This window comes from Acomys russatus, chromosome 14 (genome assembly GCF_903995435.1).
Source record: "Acomys russatus chromosome 14, mAcoRus1.1, whole genome shotgun sequence".
Taxonomy (NCBI): domain Eukaryota; kingdom Metazoa; phylum Chordata; class Mammalia; order Rodentia; family Muridae; genus Acomys; species Acomys russatus.
In genome coordinates this window covers 29,210,177-29,224,003 of record NC_067150.1, presented here as the reverse complement: position 1 = coordinate 29,224,003, position 13,827 = coordinate 29,210,177, and the positions used below count along the sequence as shown (strand labels likewise).

Sequence of the window (13,827 nt, the reverse complement as noted above, 5' to 3'; positions counted from 1 at the left end):
GAAGGCCAGGAGAATTCTAGAAGCTCAGAAAACAGGTGGAGAGTACAGGTTGGGCAGCAATTTTTCCTCTCTGTGGGAGGGAGAGGTGTCCCCAGGTACCACAGGACTGTCTGTGGTCCATACAAACCTGGCAAGAGTAAACAGGGGTTCCTTTGGCTATTGGTTTATGCAATACTTTCTCAATGTAGATCTTGACCTCTAGAAAAGAGAATGGTTTAAAGGCATACATTACACAATAATTCCTTAAGTGCAAATGTCAGAAAAATGCATGTATTAATATATCAACTATGGGAACATAGACTTGTAATATACGTAGGAAAATAATATTGGATGGAAGGATAGCAAAGTGCATTGATTTTCTTCAGATTTAGAGACAGAAAAGTGATTTTTCATTTACTTCTTAACAATTTTGGTATAGTTCTAATTTTTCTTTTACTCTTAATCTGAGAAAATTATATGTGGAGTTGCCTGGAGAAACTATAGAATACTGGGTTTGGTTGGAGCTATGCATTCCATCAACATGTTTAATCATTGGACACCCATGGTGTTTTCTGGGCTGGAACATGCTAGGAGACATGCGCTTAGTGCTCTTAGCTTGAACCCTATAGGACTTATGTCTGTCGATTTTGCTGAGTCTCACAGGCTCCAACTGTGAGCTTGAAAGAGCTCTTCAAATCAATATGGAATTTTTTTTTCTTACAACGACATGTAAATTCTAGACCCCAGTCAGGTTCATAGATCCTTCTAGTCTCAATTAGATCTGGTAGTAACTGTTGTCTTTGCCAGGCAGAGAGAAGTTCCTCTTTACTTGGCAGAGAAAGCCTTTTCCTTGTTCCTCGCCATTGTTGTGAAGATCTTAGAGGAGAAACCATCCAGTGCTTCAACTCTGGGAACGGGACTCCAGACTATAAAAGCAGAGCTATACTGGAAAGATAGCATCCAGCTGAATCAGAAAGATGTGCACCTTTGTGGCTCTGGTGAGAAACCATTTCATCTCTGACACCTCTTGGTCTTCATCAGCAAGAATAGGTCAGTTATTACCAACACACTATAAATGTGAGAGAATTCAAAAACATAAGTGAGCAACATACAAATGTCTAAAGCTGAACAAGGCAGTTAAATATGTGTTTCCTTCTCTTCCTTACCACCCATGCACAAGTTCCTAAGTCCTAAAAGCTGCCTGTGAGATTCCATATATCTATAATAGTTCTTCTTTTCACCTTTTCGATCATAGAGATATAGCCAGGCCGGATTCTTGGGCTTCCTTTCTAACTGTGTGTGGGGTTAGGGCTTGCATTGGAGGGTACATATGTCAGACTTGGGGAATGCACCTTCTCAGATAACTGGGTTCCTTATTCATTCTCTCCCCACCACAGAAAAACCTGTCATTTTTTGCTGCCTGTCAGGTCTGAGGTGATGACATTTGCAAAGCAGGAATTTTATTCTGTAAGCTTGGAAGTAGGACTGTCAGTCAATATGAAGACTTTTGGACCATTCTCTGACACCTCCCATGTTGCCGGTATCCATCATCTTTCTGCCATAGTCCTGATGATCTAATATGCTCAGGGCATAATCTAGACACAGAAAATACAATGGGGGACTTCAACACATGAAATAAGCACCTACATAGAGGCAAGAAACAAAATTAACATAAATACTATAAAACTATATGATCATAAACCAAGTTGAGTGCTCTGCAGGGAAGGTGAGAGAAAGGGTGGTCAGAGAGTCTTGCTCTTTCATCTATGTATTTGTGTGCTTCACTGAGAAGGTGGCAGCTGATACCAAAATGAGGCTGGCGGGAAGCTGTAACATTCTTGTAACTCTCACTAACGTACTTTCCACACACCAATACAGTCATACCTGCCTTTAAGTGTTAGTCTCTGTCAATATCATTATAATCTTTGTCTACCTTGGAAAAATAATGAATCACACTCATGAAAGACCAAGATATTCTTTCCTTCAGTCTCTTCTCTCTTTCCCAAGGCTCTTCTACCCCCTCAAAGAGAAGCTGAGCTATCAGACCATAGACAAAGTGTGAGGCTCAGGTCCTGTTACCACAATCTGCAAGGAAGTGAAGCCTTGCTAGATGTAATACAAATACAAGTCAAAAAGACTGTGGTCTTTGAAAGGGACTGATTAAGTCACTCACAAATGCTTCATTACCTAAGCTTTATGTGTGTGAAAGGAGGTCATGTAGATGCAAAGTTAAGGCATGTTTAATCCAGTTAACAAATCAACACAAACAAAACGAAGAGGAAGAGTTTCTGTTCTAATATGAAGTGGTGTCTTATGATTAATCTAAAAATATGACAGAATATCTGTGTAGGCTGAGTTCCAAGTGGTTGGAGGAATATAAACACAGACAGGATGTACCCTCTTCTTGGAACGTTATAGAGAAGATTCAGTTGGTTTGGCCTTAAATTTATGATTCTCTGATTCTAATGGAATGCCTGAGGGCAAATGATGGGAATAAATATAGCTGGAGCCTCCTGGTGGGATCATGTCAGAAGGAGGCCCAACTATGTTCCGGATGCTTCTGCTGAGTGTGTTCATACTTCTCCTCATAGACACAGGTAAGGCCTGAAAAGAGATAAGCAGGATTAGCTATAGAATGAAGCATTTATTGTACTTGGCTATGAGGAGCCTACAAAATTATTTAAGATGAATTTTCTTTCTCTTCACAGGAGAAAAAGTGCTGACAGTGAATTGTACAGTACACTTGGTTTGCATTTCTTGGGGAAAAAATCACATTAACCCTGAGAGGAGGAATTCTTGAGCTCTTTACACACTTTCCCTCTCTACTCCTCACTCACTACTCCAGGGTTATCTTTCTATAGATTTGATTTGTGGATGGGTGGGGAAAATATTGAAGGGGATCACTGCTGCCATTAATAAAGTTGGGGGTGGGGCAGTAGTGATAAATTTATTCTCATGAGGTTTGTGTAATCTTAGATTTCTAAAACAGTCAGCTTCCATAGACCTAACCTTAAAAACCTCCCTTTCCTTTAGTGATTAAACATTGCAATCTTTGTACTCATTATGATGGGTTCACATGCCGCTCTGGCATGAAAACATGCTGGAAGTTTGGCCTATTGGTGAACAACAAGTCTTGTACCACAGAAAACTTTTATTTTTATGACCGTTTCACAGGTAAGCAAAATTTTAAGTGAAACTAACAAAAATGTCTTCAATAGTATCCAAACATTTTCGAGTTAAGTTGCAAAGGAAGCTTGGATCTGTGGGCTCTGAAGACATAGGCCTGGGCATTGGTCTTTTGGGTGGAAAACAGGCATCTTTTGCCTTACTATGGATAGAGATATAGATATGATGCAGCCACAGCTCTGAGCTCATGTTAGTGTTCAAAATACTGACAAGGTTCTAGGGAGAATCATAGTGATAACACTTCCTTTTCTTCTCTTTAGGGATATACCTTTTTCGTCACACAAAACTTTCCTGTAAACCATGTGCACGTGGAATGTATCAATTATACCATGACCTCCTGAGAGAAACATTTTGCTGTACTAATAAGGACTACTGTAATGATGGCACTGCTAACTTAGATATCTCACAAATAATTGTCGAGGATATGAGGGAGAAGAAAGAGTTGAATGACTGACAATAAAATAACAAAGATTTAAATATCATGTGTCCTTGTACTCACGGCACTTATAAAACCCAGGCCCCATACTTCTCTCTACGCAAGAAAATATTACCATGAAAACCCAGTGTTTTTAGTATCCATGTTTGAACTAACAAGAGAGGAGCCACACACCACAAACTCAATTCTGTCTCCTTCTGAATGTTCTTGACTTGGCTCCCTGGTGCCTCCTGGTACATCTCCAATTACCCTTACGTTCTGATGCTCAACTGTGCTAAAAGCACAACTGCAAAAAAAAAAAAAAAAAAAAAAAAAAAAAGGGGGGGGGGCATATTTGCTGATGACGATTTTTATGGAGGATCAAGAAAAGCAGACTGCTTAGAAACAGAGCCATTAAACCATGTATCCAGAGGAATGACTGACAGGGCGGTGAATAATGGGGAAGGATGGGTTGTGTTACTCAGAGCTGAAGAGACAACGAGAAGCTAGAAGGCTTTCTGAAACGTAAATGCAAAGGAAAGTTAGTGTATTCGATGAAGTCCTGATGCCTGCCTTCATACCCCTGGCCATTGGTCTCTAGGCCATTGTCTTTCTAATCACTTTGCTGTGCTCTCATAGCCAGAGACAAGTATGCCAAGATGAACAATTGCCTGAGTTCTGGCCAAATACTCTTTTCTTAAGAGGCATGTGCAGAATACCAATCATCAGAATATTCAAATGTAACTTTACATTTAGTGAATTGGTAATAAGAGGTAGGTTACATCTATCAACACACCCTGGTAATAGAAAATGTAATGGGCAGAAGAAATTTCAGAGAACCCCTGTAATTTATAAACATAGTTATTTACATTAGATTTATCAAACACTCTCTTTAGAAATCCATTGTTAGCATGTTAACTGTCCCATATTTTAGAATTTCCAGACATGACTCTATCTTAACCATGTAATCACATACACAAATGCAACATTATCTCAGATACAGCAGTAGTATCCTCTTTTTTTTTTTTTTTGCTTAATCATTGTGATTTCTTATTAATTTTTTACCATGTTATATTTATGTAAGTAGAATGAAATAATTAAATCTAAATATAATTTTCAAAACACTTGAAGGGTCAGTAAATGAAAAGCATTTCCAATATGAAATCAGGGACAAGACAAGGCTGCTCACTCTCTCTGTATCTCATCATTTTAGTACTTGAAATCCTAGCTAGAGCAATAAGACAAATAACGGAGATCAAGGGGATACGATAGGAAAGGAAGATGTCAAATATCACTATTTCCTGATGATATGATAGTATACATAAATGACCAAAAAATTCTACTAGGAAACTCCTACAGATGATAAATATCTTCACCAAAGTGGCTGGATACGAAATTAAAATAATCAGTAGCCCTCCTGTATAAAAGGACAAATTGGATGAGAAAGAAATTAGGGAAACAACACCCTTCACAATTGCCACAAAAAACCAAAGTATCTTAGTGTAACTAACCAGTAAGTGAAAGACTCATGAAAACAAAACTTCAAGTCTCCAAATGGATCTAGGACCTTAACACAAATCAGAAAACACTAAATCTATTAGAAGAGAAAATGGGGAAGAGCCTTGAACTTTTCAGCATGGGAGAAAACTTCCTGAATAGTACACTAACAGTTCAGGCTCTAAGCTGAACAATTAATAAATCGACTTCATGAAACTGAAAAGCTTCTGTAAGGTAAAGGACATTGTCAATAATATAAAACAATAGTCTATAGACTGGAAAATATTTGCCAACCCTACATCTGACAGAGGGCTGATATCCAATATATATAAAGATCATAAGAAATTAAATGCCAACAAACAAGTTAATCCAATTACAAAATGGTGGCAGAGGTAAACAGAATTTTCAACAGAATATATAATGGCCAAAAAGCATTTTTAAAAATGCTCATCATCCTTAGTCATCAGGGAAATGCAAATCAAAACAACTCTGAGATTTCATTTTACACCTATCAGAATGGCTAATAGAAAAACCTCAATTGAGAGTACATGCTGGCTGTGGAGAAAGGAGAACACTACTCCAGTGAAGGTGGGAGTGCAAACTTGTACAACCACTTTGGAAATCAGTCTGGTGCTTTCTTGGAAAATTGGGAACAGCTCTACCTCAATACCCAGTTATACCACTCCTGGGCATATACCCCAAAGATTCCCCTTGCAACAAGGACTCATCTGTGCTCACAGAAGCTTTATTTATAATAGTTAGAAGCTGGAAACCACCCAGGTGTCCCTGAACCAAAGAATAGATAAAGAAACTGTGATACATCTACACAATGGAATACTATTCAGCTATTAGAAACAATAGCATCATGAAATTTTTAGGCAAATGGATGGAGCTGGAAAAGATAATTCTGAGTGAGGTAACCCAGACCCAGAAGGAAATGTATGGTACTCACTTATAAGGACACATTATCCATAAAATACAAAATAGCCACTTCACAATTCACAGGCCTAAAGAAGCTCAGTGACAAGGAGGACCCAAGGGAGGATGCTTAACTATCATACAGAAGGGCAAATAGACTACACACTGGAAGTGGTTGAAGGGAGGGAGCAGATACCATAGATGTCCTCTGAAAGACCCCATCGAGCAGGGGATAGAAGCAGAAGCTGAGCCTCACAGCCAAACTTTAGACACAGCTCGGGAAGTCTTATGGAAGAGTCGGGGGGCAGGTAGAAGCACTCATATGGGGCAGGAGCTCAACAAGAAGACAAACAAGGCCAACTAATCTGGGCCCAGAAATCTGAAGACTGATGCACCAAACAAGGACTATGCATGAAGACCACGTATGCTCTTTGCTCAGATGTAGCTGATAGGCGACTCAGTCTCTATTGTGGTCCTCTAGTAAGAGGAGCAGGTCTGTCTCTGCATGGACTCTGTTGATCACTTTCCCCTTACAGACACCTTACCAGGTCACAGAGAAAGAGGATGCAGGCAGTCCTGATGAGACTTGATAAGCTGGGTTCAGTTGGTAGGGAAGAAGGACTCCCCCTCTCTGAGGACTAGGGGAGGGGTATATGGGGGAAGAGGGAGGGAAGGTGGAACCAGGAGGAGATGAGGGAGGGGACTATGATTGAAATGTAAAATGAAAATAAATTAAAAAAATAAATTTAAAGTAAAAAAACCTCACAGGCTGAGTTCTATTTAATTCATTATCCTTTTATCTTATTGAAATGTGTAATTAACTGAAGAAGAGAATCTTCCTGCAAATTCAAACTATTTCTTTTAATGTTGATACTTTAAATTATAGATTAATATATTTAATAATTTAATTAATATATTTAATAATTTATAGATTAATATATTTAATAATTCAATAAGTGCATTTATTTATATATTTAAATTAAATTAATATATATTAATTTAAATACTAATTTAGTCGAAATTAAAAGACATACCTTGACTAGATCTGCATTTTTTTTTAATTTTAATTTATGTGCATTGGTGTGAGGGTGTCAGACCTTGTGGGCTTCCATATGGGTGCTGGGAATTGAACCAGGGTCCTTTCAAAGAGCAGGCAGTGATCTTAACCACTGAGCCATCTCTCTAGCCCCCAATCTGCATATTTCTTTATGTTTGTCATGCCATTATTTATACCTATTTAGTGTACTGGACAAATAAACTATCCATTTAAGCAAACAAATGAATAAAAAAGATATTTCCTAAAGACAGTATAGAAAGGAAGTACTAAGTAAAAAAATACATTTAAAAAGTTAGTTATGGATGTAACATATATTAGTGGTTAAGGATGCTTAAATGCAAAGAAATATTTTTATTTTAAATAAGATTTTATGTGGGAACCTGATATCAAATAAAGGCCTCTTTAAAGAATTAAAATAGAGGGAAAATGAGAACAAAATTAAAAACTTAATCATGTTGCAGAAAGACTGAGTAAATTATTAAAAGGACTGTGGAAGATAAAACTTTAAGATGGTATATGTATTACTAAGTTTACTACATTTACTTTTCCTGGGGTCATATTTTTGCCAATACCATATTTCATCATTAATATGCACTAGACAAAAGGATCAATGGAAACCCTAGATATTCACATTGTTTTTGCATTTATATTTGGAAATTTTCAGTGTCAGACTAAACTTGTACAATCTCATAGGCGCCCAGTAAGAGAAAAGAACAAGTCCAGTGGTGACCTACTCCCTGAGGTTGTTTTCTCTGGCAGCTTCAAACATGCCATTTGGCTGTGTGATTACCCTATCTCTGGGAATGACAGAAGCCAGAGATGAGAGACGTTCATTTCCTGGATTGAATCTCTCTGAAAAACCAATATGGTCCATGATGCCACTGAGGGCCACATGTGGGTGGGTCAACGGTCCTGATGCAGCTGGAATCAAATGCCATGTGAATGTCTATGGTCTGTGCAATGGCCTGAGACCATGTTGATGTTCTTGCATTCACCTTCCACCAGAGGCTATTTTGATGTTCGTTCATGGTCTGCACTGCTGCCTGAGGATATGGTGATGTCAAGATCCAGAAACCATGTCTGGGTCCATGGTCTTACTGCAGCCAAGGTCTGTGATGATGTTTGTGACCCCTGTCACCAGCAGAGGTCATGTGAATGTCCATTGACTGTGCTGTAGCCAAACACCATGTTGATGTCTGTGGGCTATGCTGCTGCCAGAGATCATATAGATTTGAGTCAGCTGTACTACTGATGCCATAGTCTGGAATACCATGTCTGGATCTGAGATTCTACTGAAGCTGGAGGCTATGTTGATGTTAGTGTCCCATGTCACCACCAAAGGCCACGTGGATGTCTGTGGCCTGCACTGTAGCCTGAATCCATGTTAATGTCCATGGCTGGCCTATGCTTCTGCCTGGCAGCATCGGGGGCTGCATAATGATGTAAGTGGCCTGTGCTGCCATTATGGGACATGGTGAGCCTGGGACCATGCTGCAACTGAGGGTGAATTCAAGGTCCAAGGTCCTGCTGCTGTTGGAGTTATGTTCATATCCATGGCCCAGGTTGCCACTGAAGGCCAAGTGGATGTCCGTCATCTATCCTGCCGCCTGTAGTGAGACTTCTGTGTTGTTGTTGCTGCTGCTGCTATTGCTGCTGCTGCTTTTGTTGTTGTTTTAGAAGCCCAATTATGTCATGTGAATATGTTTTTGTTTTAATCCTAGGTGTTGGATATGAAGCTTCTTTGTATTGTCCACAGCAGCTAACTATAATATGCTTCCTGCTCTGGTTGGCTATTGCTGGTTTGCTGGACTGCTGGATATCTTGATGAAGAAGATTGAACTTGCCCCCAATGAACTATATCCCTATCCAGCATGAGTAACCTATAGAGATCTATGACCCCTTTGCCCTCTAACCTTCTTTCTCTGCTGCCTTAGTGTTAGGAAGTTGGAAGCAGTTAAGTTGCATAAGGGTTGGAATGGAAGTAGAGGTTTAATAACCCAATAAAATTGATTTTAAAAATACTTCTAGCAGTGGTGCAAAGACATGGCTAGGCATAATAGGAAATTTGGTTTCTAATGCCACAGAGGAATGGCAGTGTACAAAGGAATGAATACATTGTTTTAGGACATCAGGAAAAGGTTTATTCTGCCACTGTAGCTTCTCCTGCATTGTTCCCAGAGAGGGTTTTCTATTACTTTTCCTTCATCTTCTTCATGTATTCTGTTTTCCCAGAATGCTAGAAAAGTGGCTGAACAATTAGAAAAAATGTGAGTGGATTTTGATACACATAATATATAGTTTCATCTCTTGTATAAGGTATTGTACCTATGCAACACATTTAAATATTCAATGTAAAATTCTAGTTCCTTTTAAAGCTGCTATTATGAGCTGTTTAGAATATTTAAGTAATGCAGATTAACAATCAGACAATCAAATCATGGTCATGTTACATATTACTCTAGTTTATTACAGAAATATGTTTCCAAAGTTTAACAGATAGTAAATAACTAGAAACAAGCAATATTTGTCTATTCAGATTTACTAGAGATAGATAATGATTATATACTATGCAAATGCATATAGATAGGTAAGTGGTCGTCAAACCCTCAGAGAACTACAGATTATGGCATTTGAAGTTTGTTTTATTAACTTAAGGTCTTTTGAAATTGAGATATGTCAGCTTCTATACCTGTACAAGGGAGGCTCTAAAATATTATTACCAGACTCAAACCTGGAATGGAACAGGACCTATACTCTGATCTAGCAGCTATTAATTATACCGATTCAAATAGAGGCTGAGCTGGCCACAGTGTAAAAAAAAAAAAAAAAAAAAAGTATATCTATAACTATTGTGAAAAGCCTCAGCTATGGGAAATAGTAGATAATGAATATAATGTGAGTCATTTCAACTTGATAGCCTGTGTTATATGTTTAAATGGATCTGTCTAATACCCTGTAGCATGACTCACAGGCATAATGTGAATAACCCAGGACCTTACCGTCATGCACATAGAGCATAGACAATCCAAAAATAGAATGAGTCCCAGTGGAATTTTATGTCTCTTTCAGAAGACTTCTACAAACCAAGTTACAACTCCAGCCATCCACCCATTTATTTTTAAGTTGAGTCCTCCTGTGAGCTGCAAATGAAGACAGCAAAACAATTAAAACTATTGCTTTGAAGGCCACCAATATAGAGGCCATGCTTCTTTTACATAGAAATATTTTTAGTAAGAGTATTGGTGTAACAATAAGCCAGGTTTTTGGATGGAACTGTGCAAAACTTCATGTTATCTCTCACTTCTCTCTTTGATAGCTTCCTGGAATGTCATAAACAAGACTCTTAATTTCTTTTCACAGTAGATATGACCATTTCATCATGTTTTTGGTCTAAGGTTTTTATTGATTATGATCTGGAACCATCTTGAGATCTTGTTTAAGTTGCTTAGTGGAGTGAAGGAACACCTACTGTTCAAATATGGTGAACCAAGGTCAGTGTCAAGATCCTATGATGGAAGGAGAGAACAGACTTCTGAAAGATGCTTTCTTTTTCCTCCTCTCTTCTGGCTATAAAGGCAATCTCTTGGGCCACTCACTTTGTAGTGAGTCTTAGAATGTTAGTTTGTGCTACCTCCTGGCGTAACATAGGGCAATTTAAAAATCTCTACAGTGATCTTGACTTTTCTTTTCCTTTTAGAAGATATTCCTTTATATTTCTTTCATGGATTGTTGTGGTTGGCACAATTCTAGACATATCTTGGAAGAAGAAGTCTTTATTAAGAAAATTCCTCCATAAGCTTGGCCTGTAGGCATGTGTATGGGATTTTCTTTTGACTAACGATTGATCTAAGAAGGTCAACCTCACTGTGGGTAGTGCCACCCCTGGAAAAGTGGTCCTTGGTTGTATAAGACAAACTGGAAAATCCATAAGGAACAAGCCAGTAAGCCCCACTCTTCCATGACATCTGTTTTATTTCCTGCTTCCAAGTTCCTGCCTAGAGTCCCTGCCATGATTTCCTTCAGTGATGGAGTATAATCTTTAAATTGTAGGATGAAATAACCCTTTCCTCCCTTTGGGGGGATGTCATGGAGTTTATCTTAGTGGTAGGAACTATATCTTCTTTTATCTCAGCTAAAAAAAACTACAATATCCTCTGATTTCCATGTCTTTCTGTTATTTTGTTTTGCTTTGTTTCTGTTATCCACTGTGCTTAATTAGTGTTGCTTGTGTGTGCATAAATTAGTGTTGCTTGTGTGTGCATAAAAGTTTAATAAATTGAAGAACTTCAACTTACCAATGGTCATACTGCTGGATCCTCCTCCTCAAGCAACCATTAACTCTCTATAGCTTCTCAGACAGGAGTGGTGCATCATGAGTCCCTCATGAGTCCATCCATGATGGAATGTTGATAGGTCCAGTTTCATGATGGTCTTCTGCAAATATCCACTGATTCCATGAGATCAGGGCTACAATAGTCATGTCATTTCAAGAAGACATCATTTCACAACATTCTTCCTCAACATTTGGCTTTTTAATTATTTACACCTTCTATTTAGTGAGGATCCTTGAGTCTTGGATGGGGTAACACAGACAAATGTCCTATAAGCACACAAGAGTCACTTATTCTTAGTACTTTGACCAGCTATATGAGTCTCTACATTAACTGATGCCCACTGAAAAAAAGAAGTTTCTATTGCCAAGGCTAAGAGCAGTATTAATCAATGGATATAAATATGAACACTTAGAAAGCACTTTAAGAACATGTCCACTTAGCAAAACATCAGCAGTAGGTTCTTCCTCTACTGTCATCGTTCTCTGTAGCCATGGGATTTTGACCAGTGCTGCCCACTTTGTGTTGTTATTATTAGTAAAATGAATTGATCTGGTAACTGAAGAGAACGTGGTAGAAGTGGCATACAGTGTACTAGCTGTGGAGGAGGCCTCAGTAGTAGCAACAGCAGTGAGAAGGTGGCTAACAAGCTCCAGAGAGCAGCTGAGCAGAAACTATGGGGCACAGAGGAGAGAAACAGATATGAGAAACTGCAGGGTCTAATTGCTTAAGGAAATCAGGAGTGATGAAGACTAATGTTTCTTAAACCTTACAGCTGAAAGTTGTAATGCTTGCTGCTTTATGAATTAGGTACCCAACACCTGAGTCCTGTCAGAAGCTTTCACATTAATAGTCACTACCTCTTTGTGATGGCTAATCTTGATGGCCAGCATGATATGTTTGGGAACGGGGAAACTTCAGTTGAAAAATTGCCTCTGCTTAGAGGGCTTGGGCTTTCCGAGCTGGTGGTCTCAGGGATGAGTACCTTTGACAGGAATCATTCCTCCCAACATGATGGACACTGACATCCTGCATCCTCCTAGGTCCCACCCTGGATGATTCTGTTACTTTTACTCATCAGCGTTAGACAGTTTCCTAGACAACATTGTAGAAAGCTTCTGATCCAATTTAGACCACCATTTCAGTCTCCCCCCTAAGCCTGGAATCTCTCAACATTTAGAAACTGAACCACAAATGCAATCACTAGATTGCTTAACCATTCTCTCCAATTTTGGGGGGCCCACTCTAAGACATTATGTGCCCCAATTGCACCTGAAGTAACCTTAAGAGAATGATGCCCCATTCCCTCAAAGGAGGGGGAGGTTATATAGGCTGCTGTTTGCTCACTTGGTCTACAAATGCTTATTCTCATCGGGAGGTGGTCATAAGTCATTATTGGTCTTATACAGAGAAAAAAATTAGGGGAAACATAAGAACATCTCTCTTTGCCTTTATCTTGCATATGTACACAAGGAGATGGGAGCTGAAAAGAAAGAAAGGGAGATTTAAGAACATAGAGGGAGAATAGAACAAAAGCTAGATGATTGAACCTACTCCTTAACTCAACACCTTAATTGTTACTTATAATGAAATTATGGCTAAGTCATTGCTATAGAATTTAGTATATTGATACAAAACATGAGCATGTCAAATACTTGGCAGATTTTAACACAAGAATATATATCCTGAGTCTAACAGATAGATATGACTATCGATATATGAGGTAAAATAGTTGAATAAGGTCTTCAAAGGCCTCAGAGACATACAGAATATGGCATTTAAAGTTGTTCTTACAATCCTAAATTTCTTTGACAGCAAGACAAGTTAACTCCTGATAACACCCAGCTGACTCAAAGAAGATGATGAGCATCAAAGAGCCTCCTTATGGACATGGCTTCAAAGGTGGCAAAATAGCCACTGGGAAAAATGTCCTCATTCCTGCCACAAACAGAATCTGCCTTAAAATGGGCAAATTAGATGCAGGCAGAGTCGATGGCCGTACTCTGCCAAGTCAAGGTAAGCAAGTCCTCAACAGTTCCTGCCCTGCGAACAAGTCTGGCAGAGATATGAGGCCAGAAAGCAGAAGATGAGGCTCCAACGTTATAAAGTGTATTAGGTGACTGGTCAGGCAGTAACCTGTCTTAAGTCAATTCGTACAATTTGGAAACTGCTAACCCACACTGCTGGTTCACTCAGGAATTTAAGTTTTATTCCTTCTCAAGTCTCTGAGGGGCACTGAAGACAAGATAATATAGTTCTATAACCAAGTTTAGCTGGTTAGGGGACAAGATCATTTTAGATCAAGATAAAGAAGTTAAGCTATTAGAGTTGAGATAGGATAGATATTGAATCTCATTTGAAAATTTAGACCCAACAAGACAGGAAGGATAATTACTTCAAATGGGAAGAATGCAGATGACCAATTTGCTATGAATTTGACATGT

At 38.7% G+C, this 13,827-nt stretch overlaps 1 protein-coding gene across 2 annotated transcripts; it reads left to right on the top strand.

Moving 5' to 3' along the window:
• Nucleotides 1-2,524: 2,524 nt before the first annotated feature.
• LOC127198043 (prostate and testis expressed protein 13-like) lies at nt 2,525-3,619 on the top strand. 2 transcript variants are annotated; one of them, XM_051155842.1, is made up of 4 exons: nt 2,525-2,576; nt 2,688-2,711; nt 3,013-3,153; nt 3,426-3,619. In XM_051155842.1, the coding sequence occupies exons 1-4, from the start codon at nt 2,525-2,527 to the stop codon at nt 3,617-3,619; spliced, it is 411 nt and encodes a 136-aa protein (XP_051011799.1). The 2 variants fall into 2 exon arrangements, with proteins under 2 accessions (XP_051011799.1, XP_051011800.1); XM_051155843.1 differs by lacking the exon at nt 2,688-2,711.
• Nucleotides 3,620-13,827: the final 10,208 nt, after the last annotated feature.